This window comes from Amia ocellicauda, chromosome 23 (genome assembly GCF_036373705.1).
Source record: "Amia ocellicauda isolate fAmiCal2 chromosome 23, fAmiCal2.hap1, whole genome shotgun sequence".
In the NCBI taxonomy this organism is placed as follows: Eukaryota; Metazoa; Chordata; class Actinopteri; order Amiiformes; family Amiidae; genus Amia; species Amia ocellicauda.
The window spans coordinates 10,741,038-10,763,688 of record NC_089872.1 but is presented as its reverse complement, the minus strand read 5'-3'; the positions used below and the strand labels follow the sequence as shown (position 1 = coordinate 10,763,688).

The following is a 22,651-nucleotide window of genomic DNA, read 5'->3' as shown; positions in this document are numbered from 1 at the left end:
AAATTGTGCTACCGAGGGAATTGGCCTATTGAGGAAATGGACTTGGTTACAACACTCCTAATTAGAGGGTCAAATTCAAGGAAAGGTCTTTGTGATAATTGAACACCTGAATGCCATACAGTTTAATGAGTTGCTTTAAAGTGCATCTCCCTACTGTACGTTTCATGTACCTGGACGTGTGCAGAAGAAACGGGTTCAAACAAAAGACACGGGGCAAACAATGCGTTTCAGCATTTTACTGTTTTTGTTTCGTTTTGTTTTTAACATTTCAGCTAGTAGATCATATCTGTAGAGTATACTGGGTGCTTTATCAATTGAACCTGAGATAATACAAACTCCACTGTATAGCAATTGAGTTTCTCTCACAGAGACAGAGGTTCTTGGACTCAGACGCCAACTCCCTTGATTCAATCAGAGAAAACCCCTTGGAGTAACCTTGCCTTACGGCTAGCCTCACACTATAACCAGGACAAATCTAGAACTGCAAAAAAAAACATGTTAAGGTGTACAATCAATGATTATAATGTTTTAGTAGACTGACACCAGTGTCAACATCAAAACTGTTACCAATTGTTAGAGGTTCAATCCCAAACAAATGATTAAGGGAAAAGAGGAAAGAAAAAGCAAAGAAGAATGGCAGAAATCACACTTTTAATTAGCTAATCATAAAGTAAAGTAAAAATAAATTTAAAAATTGAGTTGTTTTTTTGGTATAGATTGTACAGCAGAAATGTTAGTGGACTTGGTTGTGTGTAGCCCTTTATTAGCAACTACAAGAGTAGGTTCCTGTTGTACAATGATGGCAGTAGCTACCTAGTCTGCTATTCACAGGTTCCAAAAGAACATAGAATTCTAATAGATCAGTTTTTCTTATTTCTGGATTCTTTAATAAGCTTCCACTCGTGTCTTCCCATTACAATCATGCAGAACTAACCTCTGAAGCGGAGTACATGTGCACAGGTCTGCAATAGAGTGCAAACAAGATAAATAATTGGTAACTGGAAACAAGGGCTGCACAGTCTTCGAACCCGGGCAACCCCGCATCCAACACGGCAGAATCGGAAATGTTTACTGCTCACACTGTATGCCAGCCTTACTCCTCTGACCACCCTACACACACACACACACACACACACACAACAAAAAGTACTTATATTTTTGTTTTAACCAACACAACCTAGGCTGGACAGCTTTAATGACAGGGTTCCCACTCTTTTGTTTTCCAGGACCTTTCCCATGACATTTCAGCGATTTTACACAAAGGCTTTTATGAGCATCCTCAGCACCCCTCCCACCCATCATTGTGCGTCTTCAATTTTAGCTTACCACAGTGTCATATCACGGTCAATTGTAAACCTGAACATTTCGGTTAAAATCGTACTTTGGTACTGCTGTGCTTTGCCAAGATTCATATTCTGACCCAGGTGGTACCTATTGCAAGTTAAGTTTATGACTACTTGATCCCTGCAGCCTTCTCTGCTGCCCCCCCAACCGCAAATGGAAATGTGGCGCCTAAATGGCAGAACGATTGCATCACACTAATGGACCTCTTCTGTACTAGAACTAGAGGAATATTATTGGTCTAAGCTCTTCGTGCGAGCTTCATGTAACAGAAAGGACTAGACAAGAAAAATGACCTCTGTACAAAACAGGATGTAAATGTGTGTGTTTAGCTTAAACAGCAAGCAGACCTATAGCAGTTTCATCTGTAGACCCTACGCTTTGGCCTTCATACTGCAGAGGTTTATCAGTAAGAATTTCTAGCTTAGTACAGAGCACAGTCCCAATTAAAACTAATGAAAGCATCATTACCATTTGATTGGGATTAAACTTCTGCTCACCCTTTCACTGAAATGTCATGAAACCACAAACGGTGACGTAATCTCATCCAGCATTTATGACCAGATTTAATACACAGCAGTCACTGGTAATACTAAGAAAACATCCTGAACGTAATCATTACTCTTCCAGGCCCAGAGTTTCTTACAATTTTCCAGGATGTGTGGGAACCCTGATATGAAAAGAGGAAAGAAAAATAAAAAGTGGGTGGGGAGGGGGGGATATACATATATATTTATTTTTATATTTTTTTTAATATAAGATACCCAAGCACTTTGAACTATCCGAGTCTCTCCAAAGGGCGAGGCTGGGGCTGGGGCTGGGGCCGGGGCTGGGGCCGGGGCTGGGGCCGGGGCTGGGGGTAGGGAGGCGGAGCCAGCGGGTACGAGTGGCGTCCTGAGGTGCCTTGCTCTCAATGGACGATCAGCGCTCCAGCCGCGTAACTCACAGAGCTGTCCTGCCAGTTCCGGCACTGGCTCGACTGGGCATAGTTTAGGAAAGAGAAATTCATGTCCACTCCATTCTTCTTCAGCTCTGCTACAGCCTGCAAGGTTTACGAGGAATGACAGGCACAGGTGGGTTAACAAATACAGATAAGACGTACAGTTAACAAATACAAATAAGACATGCATTTACTTCAGGGACATTGACTCATACACTCATGCTAATAATGGGAACAATGGTAATGCGTGAAGTCTGAAGTCCTGCATGAGACAGTTTGTCTAATGTCTCATACAATAGGTTGATAAAGGGTGAAAAGGCAAAATATCCGATTTTAATCAATACAGTCTTTTGCACAAATAAAAGATGAACGAAGTAAATTTTTTAGCACTTTCTTCTTGATTCAAGTCTAATGGTGCCACCATGTGGTAAGGAGAAACACCATCAGTAACTCCCGTGTTGTGTGTGAAGATTGTAATTGAGCTAGTACACAGCATTAGGTTGGATATTTTATCCTGTAAATTGTTTAACTTTGAAACGATGCACATTTGAGAAGTTCTCGTCTTATTATAAAGTTGTTCTAACTGTGATTCACCTCGGATGAGGTATAATATATCACTGTGTTCAAATGCACATATAAACCATTACGATTTGACTTTCAACATTAGTTTGCTTCCTATGAGGGGAAAACAATAATAAAACTGACACAAATATAAATAATGTATGTACAATAACACTTACATTTAGCAATACCCCAATGGGATGACGCCCACAAATAGTGTTGTGGTATTTCTTCAAGTAGTTACTAAAGGATATAGGATCTAATTGTTCTATAATGCCCATGCCCTAGAAAAGAAAAAAAAGTTAGTGTAATATCAAACTTTACTCCTTCACTCCACCCTCTTCAGTTTATGATTTTCAATATAGACAGTTAATTGTGTCTTTTAAATAACAGTATCAGTTATACAGTGGATGGTTTTGTGTGGAGAAACATGCTGAAGTACTTGTTTTCCAAACTCCATACCACAAAAACAATTCTAGTTTCCAAATTGGAAAATCATATATTGAAGAAAACAAATTAACCAGTTTTGAATGTTCCCAAGACTTCAAACACTGCTACGTATCGGAAGAAGAATCGCACAGGAATTTTACCCCTTAAGTGCACTGTATATATACATTCCATACACGGAGCCAAAGACCGTCAACATTTGCTTAAAAAAAATATTTTTCCATAGTTCTGTCCAACAGCCTCCAACATTGCTGTGCTAAAAACCTGTCATTATTAAAAACACAAACAATATGCTATTTTTTTTTAACCATATGTTTACAATTATTTTTAGCTTAACATCTTCTAAAAAATAAAAATGCTGCATTCCCTTTATAGGACAGCAGGACCACAGATGTAGCAATCATCTGCAAACCCTGGATCCTCTTGGCCGGTTACAAGCAACAGAGAAGCAGCCATGGCAGAATCCTGTATCCATGGCAACTTTTCCAGAATAGGGCACACCTCAGAGACGTCTCACTGGGGACTGTGGTGTTTGTTACTAAACCATAGTTTGGACTATCTCGTTATGTTGTTAAGGCTTCAAGCATAATACTCTATAAGCGTTTGCATTTATTTTCTAATCTGGAGGAACACAAGGAACATACTTCATATCAGCAAAGACCAATTCCACATTGTATTAACAAATATTTATATTAAATTAAAAAGGCATCTTTGTAGTTTGATATTTGATCCACAGTTCTTTTGTGATATACTAAGCCTAGCTCGACAGGCTGGCTTTTGTCTGTTCGTGCTCTTCCTTGGGTTATTTGACATGGCTGTGAAAGTATAAATTTGGCAATCTAATTTGGGAGGACCTGCCTATATCAAATGATGGATAAAGACAGCAAAGGAAGTCTCTCAGAGTTAAAGGGAAGGCGAGGTTTGGTTTTCCCGCAGAACAACTTAGTCATAATATAGAAGATACCAAACCCTTGTTAAACACTTGTCACAGAATTTCCCCATCTTACCATTTTGTCAAGGTGCTCGATAGATCTGTAGATCTCCCCTTGGGATTCATCATAATATGTGTAACGAAATCGCTGACCTTTGGAAGAGAAATAAAATATAAAATGATGAAACATCTATTTATTTTTGGGTGATAGTGTGGGAAGTACATTTGCAACATAGACCTTATTTCAACTGTATAACTGGTGGGCAAGACATCCCATCATTCTTACCCCAATGGCAGAAGTCGGACGAAATCACAAAGAGGTTACTAGGATCCGCCAAGTATTTACTGAGAAGTTTCCCATATTCCTGCTCCTTGGATTCACTCAAAGCACCCACAAGAACAGGGACAATTGCAAAGTCATCTTTATGGCTACAATTCAAAAGGGAAAAATGACTTAACAATATACCACATTAATTTAAACATTGCTTTAAGGGATCAATAGGATTTCACCCTTTTTCTAATAAGCGGTCAGTTGTGAATACAAAATGAAACTGGGAACTTGTCAGGGCCTCTTTGCTGAAGCAATGATCTATTCTCTTCCCAGATGTAAAAAAGCAGCTGGTGCAAAAACAAATGACTAGAATTATGATTGAAAGAAAACAGATTGAGAGAACCATGGTTTAACTGTGCCGGCTAGCCCTCCATACCGACACAAGATTGAAGGCTCAACCGGCATTATTTCTCAAGTATAAAGGGAAATTATTCCAGAGGGCTTTATTACAGCCCCCAAAATTGGTATTAAGCTGTGATCACAAAATACCCATTCATTCCGGACTGATAAAAGGCAGAGATATATCAATCAGCTTTTGAGTGTGACCTTGCAATCGGAGCTTAGCCAGGGCAGCCAGACCCCCTCTACACCAGCTCACCTGGCAGTTAAATACCAGAATTCTTCCACAATCACCTATACAGTGATATCATCCTCCAGATTAAACAAACACACTTAAAATCTGACAGGAGTGATCACTCCCTGAACTCAATGCTTCCCCCTCCCACTCTGTTACCTTTCCATAGCTTTAGCAGTGTAAGGCAAATGCATTTCAATACTGTGCTCGTCTTCGTCCGTTTGCAAACTCATGCGTTCAAACATCCCCGTTTTCCAAAGGTCAGCATAAACTGCGGGGGGGAGAGCGATAATGAAACCATATTCCCATGGTAGACAATTATATTTAGATTCACATGCTGAATAAGGTCTTCAAAAATGACTTTCAACACACACACACACACACACTACAGCCTTAGGACAGATGGTAATAACAAACATTATGCTACAACTACAGTTTAATATTCAAACGTCCCTTCTCTGCTCGCTTTCTTGATTCAGCTCAATTGGTTTCTTTATCTTTTCAAGCCAAGCTATTCCAGTACATATAAATGGCTTACTGCAATGTCACATTCATGTTTAAGTCTCTTATACATATTTTAAAAATAAAATAAACGGAGATGTAGATATTCGAAATCTATACATCTATAATAGGTCAGACCGACAGTAAAGCCCTCCAAAGAAGGGTGTCGGTGGCTTACCCTTCTGGTCAATCCTCAGATCGTACAGCGGTGTTCTGTAGATCTCAGCAGGTGAAAGTGCACAGCGAGACAGCGGTACATGGTGCGAGGGTCCTAGGATAAAAACTCTTCTACTGCAAGAGCAGAAATGTGACGCATTAAGACATATTGATTTTGGAGATCCATGCAGATATAAAACGGAATCATTCAAAAACTGTCATGAACACCGATGATCTATAAGGCTACAAAATGTTATAATACAAACATGCAAACATTATGTGACTCACGTAATGGTTGGATCCACCTGTTTATAGGCATATGCTGCACAGGCTCCACAATAGGTATAGCCAGCATGCCTGTAAACATAAGATTTATAATGGAAAATATATAAACACCTGTTGGTAAAGCTTTAAATATTGGAAGTTTTTCTATTTCTAGAAGTTCTGAACATTTTCCAAACATGTAACAGTCTTGATGGTTGTGTATAGAAGTATGTTTGCTTCCATTTGGATGTTAACAGACTATGATCTATTTTTTTAATTTAGTTCCAGTTCACATGACTGTTATATAATGAAAACCCATTTTACACAGCATCTACAAGTTGTTCTGTACCAAAATCACAGTTATTAGTGGTCAAGAGTTTGTTGTTTTGCAAGACAGTACCATTAGACATAGGCAGGTAAATATGGGAGAGAACTTTAACTTTGCCTTCGATTACTTTAACCTAATTCATATTTTATCAATATCCCCAAAATAGAAAGACAAACATCAGGCTCTTCTATAGATTAAATCAACACTCACGGTGCGATAATGGCTCTAGCAGGTCTTTTTGTGGATTGCGCTTGAGATAGCCAGCCTTCTAATTGTGCATTCAGCTGGGATTCTGGGAAGATAAGACCGACAGAGACAGACAGACCATTAAACAAGGTAAACATATGAATTCCAAAGCACATCTGTGTGGAGAATGCCTTTATTAGCATTGTCCATAAATACTGTGCATAAGCAGAGGCAGGAAAAATAATTTAGTATAGGTATATATAGGCAATACCCACTGTCATTGCCAACTATATTTTCAGTTTAGTACCTAAATGCCTGGAAGAAAATTATGTAGTTAGATTTAGTATGGCTATTCTCGGGAGTCTCAGGTTAAGGTTGTTTTCCAGCAACAACAAGAATGTTAATTATATATTCCTTAATATTCCATTGAAGCAAAACATTACTGATGTTCTATAAAAAATAAAAGATTTAAATCATGAGCAATTTCCCAAATGACAATCAGACTGAAGTTAAGATGGTACAGTAACATTTCTCTCTGCATGAGATAATCATTCAGCACAATCTGGGAAAAAAGGAAACCTTCATTCTGGGTAAACTTAACAAGTGAATATATGTTTTTCTAACATTAGAATTTATTTTTATACAGTATGCAACATTATAGTCAAAGTATTGACGACAATAAATTAGTTTAGGACACCCTGATGGGTGAATGTGGGAGGAATAAAACCAATATATTTACCTCATATAATTAAACATGAAACCTCAGTTAAGGCTGCGTTTCCCACCTGTGTGCATTTGTTTTGGTTTGTTTGTTTAAGAGGAAGAGATTTACTTGGGCTTTCATTTTCAGACTCAAACAACACGCCTCCTGCTCCTCAACACACTGAGACAGACAGGGACCCACAATCTCTGCATTAAACTTCATCTGAATCAGAGGTGACACCTGTGATCTCATGTAATCTAATGTAACTGAACGCATCCCAAGCATGACCTTTCTGTGAATACACCAACACTACCTCACTCAGACTCCCCCTGCACTGAAGAGCAGAAACCCCCTAATCCATTTAGACACCAGCGGACAATGGCCAATAGACAGGCTCTTTACTGGCATGTTGTTCACTGTGCCACACACTTTGTATCATTCTGGGCCTCTTGCTCCCCCACCCATGGAAAGTCCACACTGAAAACAGTATGCAGGAGACAATCCACCAATAATCAATTTGCATGATTATTACATGCTTCTAACAAAGGTTAAGTTCTCTCTTTTACCTCAAGAGATTATTATAGTGTAATATTTGAGTGATTTTTAAAAATGCATAAGTTATTCAAATCTTTGATATAGATATATAATTGCACAACACATGTAGAAGATGGTATATGGTATATGGTGATGGTATAAACTGTTCATATGTGTTTATCTAATCATTATTCCAGATTTTAAGAGAGTATGAGGATGCTAAACTAAATACACCCCTCCCCATCCATCCAACACATCCAAGTGTGGAGGACAGCAGGGAGAAATCAAAATCTAAGACTGAATTATGCATTATTTGGGGGAAATACTGAAGAATGTGCAGTCAGATCAAACACCCTGGTACAGAATACCTGATCAAGAAGTAACAGTTCATTCAACACAAGACCGAGCCGTCACTTCCTTTGAGCAAAAGAAACCCACTGGGTGAGAACCGCTGCCATCTGATCTGTTGCATTGAGACGTTCCCAGACAGATCCGGCTCAGATCATTTAAAGGAACACAAATGTTGGGAAATGAAGTTTGAAAATAAATGACTGGTGGGTATATTTACCAGTGTAAAACTGGGCTTTGGCCTTATTATTGAAGCACACATCTACATCCACACTGTGAATCTAAACAGAAACTGAAGGGTGTGTGGAACAGGAGAACTAAACATCTGCCCTACCCAGTCCTTTGTCTTTGAATTGACATGGATGTATGTTTAGGTTACATGCATATACCGTTTAAATACTATTAACACGACTGAATATGAATGCTGGATGACAAAACCCTATTCATAATTCATCAGATGGTGAAAACTTGCCATTATCGAAACTCATTCACGTAAACCTTATATGGCTCAGTAGTAGAACACTGAATCCATAGGGCTCAGCTCTGCCATTGTCTGAAAAGCAAATTGAAGCATTTTTTCCCCCCTTTCTTTTTGAACAGAGCATTTCCAGTGGACAGCAGAAAAGAAAACTGCTGAATCAGCTGGCTCGAACTGGCTTCACAATTCATCATCTATATATATATATATATTAACGGGAGAAATCTGGGTGCAATCCCACGTCAAAACAGCCCAATAAAAACTGAATTAGGAAATAAAACATGAACAGCCCGAGCACGGCTCAGTGGGAAAACACAGGGAGTAAAGTTTTATTTTGGGAAGCCTTTCTAAAATACAGCACGATGTCCGGGACACAGCGGATCAAACCCCACATCTGAATCGAAGTAGTTTCCACACGATGCGATTTAGCAAATGATCCGAAGCGACTCCCAAGCAAACAGAAGGATTAAGCCAGCTGGCGGACCAGGGCTCATTTCACACAGGAGAGGAAGCGGCCCGTACAGAAAAACAACGCGATGCGAGAGAAAGAAAGAAAGAAAGAAAGCGGAAAAACAGTCACATTTCTTTCATTTCCACAGCAGAACCCCCCCAGGAATCCGCCTACGGCAGCGAAGTTGGGACATTTTAATTCGCATCCGTTTACACGTGCTTAGCGTTTGACACCCAAACAGTGTCAACTCGGGAGCCTCGGCCTGTCTCTTCCCTTTAAATCCCCCGTGATAACACAGCCCCCACCCCCCACACACACAACTACCCCGACCGTGGGCCGAGCTGGAAGCCCGGTCTGGACCCCGCTGTCCCCGGCTCTACCTGAGGCGGTGTACCAGCTGCCGGCGTGACTTGCTTCTCTGCACACCACTCGGTTCGACATCTTAGTGCCCGAGCCGCCTATCTTGGTCACTTAAAACCTTATCGGGGAAAAAAAAAGTCAAAAAAGAAAAGAAAAACAGTAACGAAAAACACAAACAAACACAGGGTCCTGTATGGATCAGAAAGGGGGGACTCGAAGCGTCAATATGTATCGTCTTTAGACTGATGTGGAATAATTAAAAATAGATAACAACAGAAAAAGAAAAGAAAAACTTTAAAGTCTAACGGAGAGATTGTTTTTTTTGGGGGGGAGAACAAAAACCAAAAGCCAGTTTCTCGCTTTACTGCTGGAAACGCACTGTTCGCCGGTCTTGGTTTGGCATAACTCGGCTACCGTGCGATGGTCGAGACGGGTTGCTCCCATTGGCTAAGAAGTGTGCTGGAGTGCTCCGATTCGCCAATAAGCGTTAGGCAGGTAAGAGGTGGGGCCGAGAGTGGCTCGGGAATGACGTCAGGACAACGTTATTGGCCGAGCGGTGCAGTTGTGGAGACGGCGATTGGTCGGGGCAGGGCTGTGGGCGTGGCTCACACTGCACGGCAGGAATAATGAGCAGGCCGCCCTGCGATTGGCGGATTCTGTCACTATGGTCAAAGGGAAGATCAGAGTAAGAAAGGTTAGCGAAGTGACGTCAGCGCATAAACAAAAAATGTGCAAACTTCACGATTAACTGCATGGAAATATGAACATTAAAAATTAAATTAAAATCTGCCGCTGCGTGATTTAAAATCAGTATCGTGAAATAAAAATAAAATGTACTATATTCCGCTAGGTGATTTCAAATCAGTATCGTAAAATGAAAATAAAAAACTAACATTTATAGGAAGAAATCAATAGGGTACATGAAAATAAGTAATTATGTAAATAACTGATTATTAAATGGTATAAAGGAACATTTACGGGCAATTGGAAGTGATTAAGTAAGTTAACAAAATGCAGAGTGCAAGGAATGTATACAAAAAGCATTGAATTTCAATTGTGTTAGGAACTGTATGGATAATAGTGATACAATTATGATTTAATTAATGAATACTATACTATTTGTAATGTAGCCTATTATATATATATATATATATATACTCAACAGTAACTTTATGCAACACACATAACTATACATAGGCTACATGCATGCATATATGCATGCATACATACCTAGATACATACATACGTTATTGAATGTTGAATATAGTCACCTCTAACACAACGAGTCTCATACATTTAAAATATGTTTCTTCTTTAACAATAATATTTGCTTTGGGGAGATATTGGTAACGAGATTCAACAGCACACAAAGAAATGCAGATTTTATTTTTCTTATGCCAGGCTAATATCTAGCCTTGTAATGTGCATTAAGAAATCTATTCAATGTTTAAATGTAATGTTATCATTTTCAGTGCACTTTCTCTGACTTGACAGTCAAGGAGTTAAACACCCGCAATGTTTAACTCAATTCAATAATCTGTTGTGTTGTGTGTGTGTGTCTGAAAATCTGTAATAAACCTTTTATGCATTTCCAAACGTATGATCATTTATCAAGGCCTGTCTCTACCAAAACTACACAGAAACACATAGGAAACGACACTGTTTACACAGTCCCTGTACAATCAAATGCACTTTCAGTCATACAGCGCACACACAGACATATGTAATCTCGAGTATGAACAGTGGTCGGCTGGGATAAACTGCTTCCTCTCTAAACGGATGAAGCATATTTACACACTTCGGGAGAACACTTCTTTATAATTACGGAAATGTTTATGTGTAAGTGCACCGATTGAGATGGGCGCAGGCCAGCGCCATGCCCCCGGACCCCGAGGCTGGGCGCGTCAGGTGGCTGCGGTCACATGACCAGCCCTCTCTCAGCACTTCCTGGTTGGGCTGCGAGTCGAGGCGTTGACACCGTGCGCACCGGGAACGAGCAGCCTGTCCGCTTTCTTATCGATGCCGATCAACACATAGGACAGGTAGGTCGATGCTTTTATTGATTTATTAGTAGTGTAATAAATACTGTATTAATGACTGTAGCGTATGGTGTTAGGATTGACGCTGGCATGGCTCACGACGGGTTCGATTGGTTTGATGTGTTAACTTTCGTCGGGGGGATTTGTTTGGGGGGGGAGATAGACTCTTTAAATACACATGCATTGGTTAAATAGTGACAAGGTAGCCAATCACTGCACTGACCTTCAGCAGAGATTTATATTTCATCGTTTGCATGGTGGAGGGGATTGCCATCGAATCCGCCGATCTGCAAGTATCAGGTTTCTTTCCTTCTCTTCTGTGTGAAAACATACCACAGACAAGCACAGATGTGTATAACAGCATGCATGTTGACATGAATCTCATGTAGTTTGGAAATATATCAGTCAGTCACAATACACATTTGTCTGTTTTAATGATCTCTCAGAGAATATCAATGGTGGTTGATAATATGTTGCCTTCTTTTATTAGGCTTTTCCTATAACATGAACATGAGATTTGAATGGCGGGTGACTTGGAAAATGCACATCACTTTCTGATCTTGGAAATATAGGTTTAGTCTGGTGGAAATAAATTGTCTCTCAATTCTCTCTCTCTCTCTCTCTCTCTCAAGTTTTCAATTTTAGTCTTCTGAACACCCTCTTAATGAATACCTCAGACAGTGAAGAGGATGTGTGCAATGAGAGGACAGCACTGGTGTCAGCTGAGAGCCCAACCCTGCCAGTGTATGATCATGAGTCGGGCCTGTCCAGATCCACTGATACAGAGACCAAAAAGGTAGGCACTTCTGCAGCCCATGGGTTGTGAGTGAGTGAGTGACTGGCTGACTGTGTGTTTGTGAGAGCATGCATTCTGGGATTTTAAACCATAGGGCTTAATCCTTGTGTTTATGGAAACCCTCAGATGTTGTCTATGTTTACCTGGCCTGTACTGAACTGCAGCCCAGGCAGCGCGTTGGCCTAAACCCTCGCCTCCCTCTTCCCACAGCGCTCTCTGGCTTCCACCAGCCCCAGAAGCTCCCGGGAGAGGCAGGACGGGGCGCACGAGGACAGGGACGCGGCCGTGGAGAGCGAGGACGAGGAGCTCACCCTCAAATATGGCGCCAAACACGTCATCATGCTGTTCGTCCCCGTCACGCTCTGCATGGTTGTTGTTGTGGCTACAATCAAATCCGTCAGCTTCTACACTGAGAAGAATGGCCAGCTGTATGTAGTTTCTATTTCTCTCTCTCTCTTTATCTATATCTCTCTCTCTCTCTCTCTCTCTCTCCCTGCCCAATAGCAGGTCAATAACATGTTTATTTGGCATGCTTTTGATTAAAAATATAGATCTGGGTACATGGTCAAATAACTACAGTGTTCTTAAACAGTTACCATTAGTAATCAGTGCACAATATCACTTCACACCTCAAGTGATGTCACTGGAAAATTTAAAGGTGTATCTGCAATTTGTCCACTGCATAAGCTTTTAAAACCTGAAGCATTCAGGGGACTGCAGTGCCTACTGTGACAAGGAAACGGCACAGGAAAAGGCTCGTTTGCACAAACCAATCAATACAAATCTGCAGTATTTTCCACTTTAGGCATTATTTTGCATGTTATTAAAAACAGGTTAGGAAGTGGAAACCCTTGACTTTAAGTTTGGAAGTGAAATGAATTCTATTAGCAGCTTTTTGCCTAGCTGTTAAGCCAATATATTTTTATTTATTTATATTTTCCTTTTGTTTAATGTGTGCAGACAGCAAATCGTATGCAAAAATATATTTTATTGTTACAGAATGCCACCTCTGGCATTATTTGGACATGGTTCTGAGAAAAATACAATTACAGATCAAAGCAGCAGATGTCTGATTGCTCAAATGACAATGTTGGTGATGTAGGAGATAGTGACTTTTTTTTTCCTTCTTTCATAGGATTTATACTCCCTTTACAGAAGACACTTCATCAGTGGGAGAACGTCTCCTCAATTCTGTCCTAAATACCCTCATTATGATCAGTGTCATTGTGGTGATGACTATCGTTCTTGTCGTGTTGTACAAGTACCGCTGTTACAAGGTGAGGGTGCACTTTGTTTCTCATCTAAAGTTGGAAGGATATTGTCACAGTATGTTATATAGCTTGGCGTTGGCACTTCCATACCTTTAACTCCTGGAAGACTCCCAGTGAATTACTCTCGTACTAAATAGTGTCTGACCTCTGAAACTGAAAATGGTGCCCAGTCTTGACTAAGTGGCACCTAACTGATGCTTTTCCCTTTATTGCAGTTTATTCATGGCTGGCTGATTCTCTCCTCCTTAATGCTTCTTTTCTGGTTTAGCTTCATGTACCTGGGGTGAGTTTTTCTCTCACTTGTTTAAGTAGTGTTGGGTAGAGTATCACGAGAGACTGTGCTTCTTCTTGCATTGTTAAAAAAAGGATCTGAAAATGCCACGGCAGAACATTCAGAATAGGTGGCATTTAAAAATAGAAATAGAAAAGAGGTTGTCCATTTTGTTTTTGGCTTTTTAGTGCCTGGGAATCTCTCCACATGCCAATCCTTCTGCAGAAAATGTTTGCTTCCCTCTCTCACACAGTGCTAGGCAGTGTTCATGTTTTACACCCTCTTTAAGCTTAGAAGGTAAATCAATCCATGTGTACAGTGACTCAAGTTGGCCCATATACGTTTCTGCTACAGTATGATTATAGTCCTGCTTGTATAAAAACAATACTTTTGAAGAAAATGACTTTCACCTTCTGTTCCTACCCGTGTTTCTCATCAAGATCCCCTGATTTGTTAAGGCAGTGTTCAAGCTGATTCTGACTGCAACTCGCTGTACCCTAGCGTTTGTCTTTTTTTAGCCGTGACGTTTTGAGTTTCCCATCATCTTGCTGGAAAGGTCAGGATAATTTGCTGCAGTCAAGTGCCTTTTACAGAAATTATGTAGCTTCAAGCTTACACTCAAGTGCTGAACTTAGCAGAAACAAGAACATGATGTTTTTCTGCAGTGCTGTAGCCAGTTTCAGACGCAGAAAAGTAATACTTAAAAATGCACCAAGCTGCAAAATAGAATTGTCAAAAAATAGAATAATAGCCTGGCTGTCCCTCCAGAGTTGCTGTGTGTTTATTTTAGCTTTTGGCTATGTGTACCTTGTTCCTTCATAGCTTGGTACTGATTCCTACTTGTGTGTGTTTTGGCTTTTATTCATTTGCCCATGACATTTCAACTATTGGTTAGTGCAAATATAGGAAGTAGAAGGGGGCCAATAGCCAGCTATTAAACAGTGTCTAACTTTCCTCAAGGGTAAGGAAAGGTTAATAATATATTGAGAAAGGTTGAGGAGAGACTGTTATTCAGTCAATCATGGTCATCTACTTAGTAGTAGCAGTCTTAATTAACCAATATTGATTGTGTAATAAACAGCGGTATAATATTCTGCTCTACAACCCGTCAAAAAGTGCAGCTTATAATCACTTCGCTACCAGTCATTCTAAAACAACAAACATATTCACAGCACATTCATCCATCCAGCACAAGAGCCAGCAACAAACTAAAGACAAGAAAATAAGATAGTGTCCCGCTCAGAAAAGTCCCACACAACATGCCGCTGTAATCATAAACAAGGTGCAACAAAAACAAAAAAACAGAAGGTAATATGACCCGCCTGCCTCCATTTCATCACTTGATCTTCTTCTGTGGGGCATTCGAGACCAGTCCAGCCACAGCAGAGAACAAAGACGCCTCTTTCGCTCCACTTCCCCCATCGACTCCAGCACACGAGGTTTCTTCTGCCTTCCGTTTTTTCAGTCGAATGCTTGATGGCATTCTTAAACGTTACAAAACAACAACCTCAACACTCCAGCTGAGAGATTATGTTTCATTGTATATCTGTGCTTCATTTCCCCTCCACTCTTGGGTCCTGGTGTCAGTGCTGTGCCTGGAGTGCAGATCTAGATTAATAACGTTCGTGCTCTTAAGGATGAACTCCCTGCTGTGGGACTTTTCCTCTCTCCTCCCCACACAGAGAGGTGTTCAAGACCTACAATGTGGCCATGGACTACCCCACCCTGGTGCTGGTGATCTGGAACTTTGGGGCTGTGGGGATGATCTGTATCCACTGGAAGGGGCCGCTGCAGCTCCAGCAAGCCTACCTCATCATGATCAGCGCCCTGATGGCTCTGGTTTTCATCAAGTACCTGCCGGAGTGGTCAGCCTGGGTCATTCTGGGAGCCATCTCGGTGTATGGTAGGACCTTCACCTTTCAAAACCCCTTTCTTTAAAAATGCTAGCCTTACATTTCACTTGTTTTGTTCCTGTTCTTAAAGTTTTCTTTTTTGTTTCATTCATAATGTTTCTGAAGAGAGAGGACCTGCAAATTTAAAGAATTGTTGTCTTCCAGATCTGATCGCAGTGCTGTGTCCTAAAGGCCCTTTGAGGATGCTAGTGGAGACGGCCCAGGAGCGTAATGAACCCATTTTCCCAGCGCTTATATACTCCTGTAAGTTAGAGAGAATTTGGAACCTTACCTCGTTTCAGTGGCTTTACATCTGATTAGGAGATTTTAAGTCCATCACGGATAAGCTCTTCAGACTTGGTTTACTCACCTGGGATGTTCCTAAGTGTAAAGAGAGAGCTCTGTCAAGATGTCAAGATCACATGACTAAGCTGTGTTGCCATGTCCTCTTCTCTCCAGCTGCCATGATCTGGATGGTTGGAATGGCAAAAACATCGACCTCAGCCCAGCGGTTTCATCAGGATTCAGGTCAGCTTGCCATTTTGTCTGTTCACACTCAGACCTGCACTTTCTCCAACGTATGACCTACCTGACACACCCTCAATGTAACATCAGACACCCTCATACCTCAGCAAAATAATACTAGGGCATAAACCATAACCCAAGCCGTCTTTGTTCAAACTCAGATGGAGACACGGACGGGAATGACCATGGTGACCCCGACAGTGCCCACGAGGTGCCAGAGACACGGGTGGTCAGGGAGCAGGGCAGAGCGCCCCCCGTAGAGGAGGACGAGGAGGAAAGTAGGTGCATCTCATTTACTGATGTGTGTGTGTGAAGAGTGGAGAGCCTCAGCCATATGATTTTATTAAAGATGGAGGCTAGCGTTTGGGAATGGCAGTCCCAGAATGCAACATTTAACGATTTAGTTCTGAAGGAAGGATTCAAAGAGTGTTGTTATCGTCCTGGCAGGGGGCGTGAAGCTGGGTCTGGGCGACTTCATCTTCTACAGCGTGCTGGTGGGGAAAGCTGCCGCCACGGCCAGCGGGGACTGGAACACCACGCTAGCCTGCTTTGTGGCCATTCTGATAGTGAGTCATAGCTCTTCTTCCTTTCATCTCTTTATACAACCACAGAACCCCCCGTGAAGTTTTAACTTATCATTCCGTTTCAATTTGAGGTTCTTGATTTATGATGAAGTAAAAACTCCTGTCTCTCCCACAGGGCCTGTGTCTCACCCTCCTGCTCCTGGCGATCTTTAAGAAGGCCCTGCCTGCCCTGCCAATCTCCATTACCTTTGGGCTGGTCTTCTACTTCTCCACTGACAACCTCGTGCGGCCCTTCATGGACAACCTGGCTGCTCACCAGTTCTATATTTAATTTCAGGAATTTGCTCACAGAAGGATGCCTACCCAATTCAAAATGTGTTATTTGGGTTCCAGCTTGTGCCACTATAGTTTCACAGGGGAGATGGCGTAAGCTTAGTATAATGTATTTACCAATCATCATTTTTGCTTAGAAGCATCAGAACTTTTTAAATATTTTGGTTTTATTTCTAATCATGTCTGTTACCTGCATAGAGAGATTAAGTACAATCCTCTTTACAAATCCAACATGGATTGCAAGGATCTTTGTTGTTACCTCATGGTGCAGTTAGCATTGTTATGTACCATATTTAGAAATCAATTTGTATTTTTTATAATCAATAATTCTCTAAGGAGTGCTGACAAAACAATGACATTTGGTATTTCCTGACCGTTTAAAGTTGTGCCTGTACTGGTTTGTTGTTCAGCAGTACCTCCATACCAAGGTCTTAAAATCTGAAGGAATTCAAACTACCATATTTGTAGTTTTTGATTTATAGAGAACGATCACCCATTATTTGTGGGAGAGCTCAAAAGACAAGCAGCACCCAAAATATAAGGTGCCAACTAAGCTGAAGTTATATGACAATTTATATATATATATATACACTCACCTAAAGGATTATTAGGAACACCTGTTCAATTTCTCATTAATGCAATTATCTAACCAACCAATCACATGGCAGTTGCTTCAATGCATTTAGGGGTGTGGTCCTGGTCAAGACAATCTCCTGAACTCCAAACTGAATGTCTGAATGGGAAAGAAAGGTGATTTAAGCAATTGTGAGCGTGGCATGGTTGTTGGTGCCAGACGGGCCGGTCTGAGTATTTCACAATCTGCTCAGTTACTGGGATTTTCACGCACAACCATTTCTAGGGTTTACAAAGAATGGTGTGAAAAGGGAAAAACATCCAGTATGCGGCAGTCCTGTGGGCGAAAATGCCTTGTTGATGCTAGAGGTCAGAGGAGAATGGGCCGACTGATTCAAGCTGATAGAAGAGCAACTTTGACTGAAATAACCACTCGTTACAACCGAGGTATGCAGCAAAGCATTTGTGAAGCCACAACACGTACAACCTTGAGGCGGATGGGCTACAACAGCAGAAGACCCCACCGGGTACCACTCATCTCCACTACAAATAGGAAAAAGAGGCTACAATTTGCACAAGCTCACCAAAATTGGACAGTTGAAGACTGGAAAAATGTTGCCTGGTCTGATGAGTCTCGATTTCTGTTGAGACATTCAGATGGTAGAGTCAGAATTTGGCGTAAACAGAATGAGAACATGGATCCATCATGCCTTGTTACCACTGTGCAGGCTGGTGGTGGTGGTGTAATGGTGTGGGGGATGTTTTCTTGGCACACTTTAGGCCCCTTAGTGCCAATTGGGCATCGTTTAAATGCCACGGCCTACCTGAGCATTGTTTCTGACCATGTCCATCCCTTTATGACCACCATGTACCCATCCTCTGATGGCTACTTCCAGCAGGATAATGCACCATGTCACAAAGGTCGAATCATTTCAAATTGGTTTCTTGAACATGACAATGAGTTCACTGTACTAAACTGGCCCCCACAGTCACCAGATCTCAACCCAATAGAGCATCTTTGGGATGTGGTGGAACGGGAGCTTCGTGCCCTGGATGTGCATCCCACAAATCTCCATCAACTGCAAGATGCTATCCTATCAATATGGGCCAACATTTCTAAAGAATGCTTTCAGCACCTTGTTGAATCAATGCCACGTAGAATTAAGGCAGTTCTGAAGGCGAAAGGGGGTCAAACACAGTATTAGTATGGTGTTCCTAATAATCCTTTAGGTGAGTGTATATATATATATATATATATATATATATATATATATATATATATATATATAAAAAGCCCTGGTAGTTTGTGTTTAATGATGTGAATTTAATCTAAAACGGTGTTAACTTTATATTGAAGAACCTATATTTTATAGAATGTAATAAAGGTGTAATATTTACATTTATTTTATATTTGAGAAAGCATAATTGTTTTAAATGAAAAAACTTGATGTGGCTTTTTTTTATTGTCATGTACTGTTTTCACTATTGTGTGCAATAATAAACTACTGGTTTATACTCACATTTAGCAAATAAGAAGTATAATTTGGTCCATTTCCCAGAGCAAGCTTTGTGTTTTTTTTAATAGGAGACATTGCATTTAATACCAGTTAATTCGTGTTAAATGTTGCTTGTGTGGGACTGCAGGAAAGTGGAAATTAATGCTCAATTGTATCTTTCTTCAGGAAGCGAAGTGGGTAGGGGTGGAGGTTTAAAATAAATTAATTTAAATAGAAATCAACAGTTCATTTGTAACACCACACTGAAGTCCATAATAAGGGAAAAAAACACTTTGCTTATCCAAGTAATTAGGCATTCAGACACTTTCAAGAGATTTACATAAAAAGGTATATCTTTCTAAGGTAAGGTACACATTTAAAAAAATCCTCATTGAATTGAACCCTTTATTAGTCAATTATTGCCACATTGTGATCATTGAACACATTTTAAGTTACACTTTTGATACAGCATTTAGACATGCAGTATTCCATCCAACTGTATATAAGAATGTATACATTTTCTAGTCTGCCATGTTTAAAATGTAGTTATATAGTCAACTATCTTTTACACTTTTCTTTATTCCAATAGACTGGTTTTACATGCTTCAGTATATCACCCTTTAATCTACTGAAATTGTTTCCATTTTGATCAGGCTTATACCATATTAATAAAAAAACAATATCCAATGTATGCAAGTATTGGTATTTTTCAAACAATGGAGTATCTAACAAATCAAGGTAATAGAGAAGTTGGTCATGTCAAAAAAGTAAAAAAAGAAAACAAGTAACTGCCCAGTGAAACTTGTAACCGTTGTCTTCTCATGAGTCAATTTCGATCTTCAAATTGTGACTTGTTCTTAAGGAGATATGCTGCTAAAAACTCAATTGGATTTGGAGGTCTGGAAAAGATGTAAACATGTGCCTTGGTTATAAACATGAAATAGTTACAAAATCATACATGTAACTTACCATCTGAACCCACTTTCCTTCAAATGTTGACATTTAGTTGATATTTAGATAAAATATTGGATTGGAATAATTATGCTGAAAAAAAGCTATCGATCCACGTAATCAAGTAATCAATTCACAAAAAGTTAAAATTAAAGAAGACGAAAACAAATAGAAAGGCAAAACAACGATCCAAATAATCCTAACTAATTAAAACAAATGGTTCAATTAAGCAGCAGAGACAAAATGAAACATTACATGCCCATTCCAAAATAGATCCTAACCACTGCATTTCTCAAACCATGGATTCAAAACAGTTACATTAAAAATAAACTCAGGTTTCACACAATTCTTTGTTGTAGCACATGCAATAAATTAAATGTGGATCTTACCTTTCCTTGGCCAGCACAGAAAGCCCTTGTAGAAGAATAGGCACAACCGTCTGGTCCAAATATGCACGTGTGGGAAGCGACTGTAGATCAACCTTCTGCTTTGAAACCTTATCCACGCTGGATTTCTCATTTTCTACTATTCTCTAAAAAAATAAAATTAAATAAAACATGTCTAATCTCCCATCTCAGTGTAACCAAGCTAACCATGCAGCTCATACTGATTTTGTATCATTCAAAAGAAAAGTAGGTTCGGTACCTGTACGTTTTCTGTGAGGCCATATTCTGCATGTGGGTTTTCTGCAACCTTGAATTAAAACAGTAAAATATTAGTAAAATCACCTATTTCTTATTCATGATTATTAAAAGCAGAAGCATTTCCTTTAACTTACTGGTGTGTGCCCTTCCAAGCTCTGTTCTGCATCAGTGTGATCTACAAAAAGACAATCTGTTATTTAGAACAGATACATAAACTATAAAAATAAGCTGTCTTCAAGTGGAATGAGTGTCTGCAAGTAATATGTGTTTAAAGCACTCTTTTTAAAAATGTAATTATATAAATATGTAATTATACAAGTTCTAAATAATTACATATCTAAGTTCCTTTCTATATACGTTTAAAATGTATCGGCCTTCATCTTAATTTAATCAACAAAACACAAAATGACAATAAAAACACTCAGCTGGCGAAGTTGATGCACTTTTGGCACGTTTGGGCTGTCAGATCCCCATAATTAAGCTACAATGTCAGTAGGGGATGGGTTTAATACATGTTTACGGTCTATTTGACACATATACTCACTAATTTCTCCTCCTAAACACCTTCATACAGTTATGCCCAGACTTTTTGGAGCGGTGCGTAATGTTTTACACACTGTTTTATACAGTTGCTTTATAAATAACAATAGAGGTTATTGAGGCTATCGTGCAATACACGAGGCCGCGAATCATGAACCACATATCAGACGTTTCCGCGATTACAATCATTGCTACACAGTGTGCGTCTGTTTCCCTGGATCGATTCAACGCTACACCACACATTTTAAAGTATTATTGCAAATAGTGAATGGACTAGGACCTCCCGATTCAAAAAACTAAACGAGTTTCGCTCATTATCAACACAGGCTCGGGCTGCAAAGCGGAAAGGGTCGCACAAGATACCACAGATGGAGAAAGAAAAAGGTGCACGATGATTGTTAATGCATTCACAGTTGCAACACATCTTTAGAATCCGTCCTCTTAGGTTTCCAAATATATTAAAATGCATAAATGGCACAATTCGTTACTCACCGTCCGCCATGTTTGTTGTCGGTTTCTACGCGCTGCACGCAAAAGCGCCGACCAATCAGACATCATCTAAAGTAAGCGCCCATTGGTTAACCGGTAAACCAGGAAGTTGTGGCGCTTCGTAACGCCGCCCAGTGATTGGCTAACCGCGATACTCGTTTATCGTTTGGCGCATAGGATTGGCTGCATTTCTGAAAGTCTGTTTGTGATTGGCTAACACTCCTCCGTAGATTGAGGCGGTTTGTTTTCGGTGAGATGAACCAGCATAAGGAGAATCATTTGTGCCACAATTTAACCCTTTCAGACCTGCTGTCCGTTACAATTCGCTTTTCTCATGCCATAATACATCACTGGTTTCTGATTCGCGAGTACTGGACTCTAAAAGAGTCAATCAGAAGCCAGTATTGCTTTACTAGTTCACATTGTATCATAGTTATATTTATACAATTATATATTCATCATGCATTTTGAAAATGTGGTACACATGATCCTGCATACGTAGCTGAATGTACTATTTTACATGTAATGATCTACACTACAGTTATTTACGTTTTTAAAAATAATATAGCATACAGCATCATTTAGTTAGCTGTATGGAAATACACTGCTAGTTTTGCATGCATGCAGATGTTTAAGCATTGCAGTAACTAGCATAACCACATAAAAGTCAGTAGAAATACATTGTTAAAGGAGACCATTGAGCTGGATTAAAATTATGCATTTAATTTCAATGTCTTTTCTTTATCCCTGGGGGGAAATAAAACGCGAGAGAAAGGTTTTCAGTGCGAACTTTTAGTACATGTCGATTAAAAACCGTTAAAGTAAGTTAACGTGTAGAAGTGACGAACAATAACACGCGTGAGTCTACGGACC

At 40.0% G+C, this 22,651-nt stretch overlaps 3 protein-coding genes across 3 annotated transcripts; 1 reads left to right on the top strand and 2 right to left on the bottom strand.

The window, feature by feature from the left end:
* Nucleotides 1-221: 221 nt before the first annotated feature.
* memo1 (mediator of cell motility 1) lies at nt 222-9,820 on the bottom strand. Its single transcript, XM_066696652.1, has 9 exons — nt 9,455-9,820; nt 6,585-6,666; nt 6,071-6,139; nt 5,805-5,917; nt 5,285-5,396; nt 4,507-4,649; nt 4,297-4,373; nt 3,022-3,126; nt 222-2,383 (listed from the first exon to the last, which is right to left on the bottom strand). Exons 1-9 carry the CDS (start codon nt 9,513-9,515, stop codon nt 2,252-2,254), a joined length of 894 nt encoding a protein of 297 aa, XP_066552749.1. The 5' UTR covers nt 9,516-9,820; the 3' UTR covers nt 222-2,251.
* Nucleotides 9,821-11,353: 1,533 nt separating this feature from the next.
* Nucleotides 11,354-17,668, top strand: psen2 (presenilin 2). Its single transcript, XM_066696864.1, has 11 exons — nt 11,354-11,476; nt 12,106-12,269; nt 12,480-12,697; nt 13,405-13,546; nt 13,756-13,823; nt 15,494-15,714; nt 15,869-15,967; nt 16,163-16,231; nt 16,390-16,506; nt 16,676-16,794; nt 16,928-17,668. The coding sequence occupies exons 2-11, from the start codon at nt 12,138-12,140 to the stop codon at nt 17,081-17,083; spliced, it is 1,341 nt and encodes a 446-aa protein (XP_066552961.1). The 5' UTR covers nt 11,354-11,476; nt 12,106-12,137; the 3' UTR covers nt 17,084-17,668.
* Nucleotides 17,669-19,545: 1,877 nt separating this feature from the next.
* dpy30 (dpy-30 histone methyltransferase complex regulatory subunit) lies at nt 19,546-21,936 on the bottom strand. Its single transcript, XM_066697206.1, has 5 exons — nt 21,782-21,936; nt 20,884-20,924; nt 20,751-20,798; nt 20,495-20,637; nt 19,546-20,053 (listed from the first exon to the last, which is right to left on the bottom strand). Exons 1-5 carry the CDS (start codon nt 21,789-21,791, stop codon nt 19,981-19,983), a joined length of 315 nt encoding a protein of 104 aa, XP_066553303.1. The 5' UTR covers nt 21,792-21,936; the 3' UTR covers nt 19,546-19,980.
* Nucleotides 21,937-22,651: the final 715 nt, after the last annotated feature.

Bases quoted from the DNA above. Each gene is read 5' to 3' on its own strand.
- memo1 (XM_066696652.1), bottom strand. From the start codon at position 9,515: ATGTCGAACCGAGTGGTGTGCAGAGAAGCAAGTCACGCCGGCAGCTGG. The intron at 4,650-5,284 runs GTAACAGAGTGG...TTTGAATTGTAG, and splicing joins ACTGCTAAAGCTATGGAAAG to CCATAAAGATGACTTTGCAA. The intron at 2,384-3,021 runs GTAAGTGTTATT...TAAACCTTGCAG, and splicing joins CCATTGGGGTATTGCTAAAT to GCTGTAGCAGAGCTGAAGAA.
- psen2 (XM_066696864.1), top strand. From the start codon at position 12,138: ATGAATACCTCAGACAGTGAAGAGGATGTGTGCAATGAGAGGACAGCA. The intron at 12,270-12,479 runs GTAGGCACTTCT...CTCTTCCCACAG, and splicing joins CTGATACAGAGACCAAAAAG to CGCTCTCTGGCTTCCACCAG. The intron at 15,715-15,868 runs GTAGGACCTTCA...GTTGTCTTCCAG, and splicing joins GGGAGCCATCTCGGTGTATG to ATCTGATCGCAGTGCTGTGT.
- dpy30 (XM_066697206.1), bottom strand. The intron at 20,638-20,750 runs GTACCGAACCTA...TTATTTTTTTAG, and splicing joins GCCTCACAGAAAACGTACAG to AGAATAGTAGAAAATGAGAA. The intron at 20,054-20,494 runs GTAAGATCCACA...CATCTTTTCCAG, and splicing joins TCTGTGCTGGCCAAGGAAAG to ACCTCCAAATCCAATTGAGT.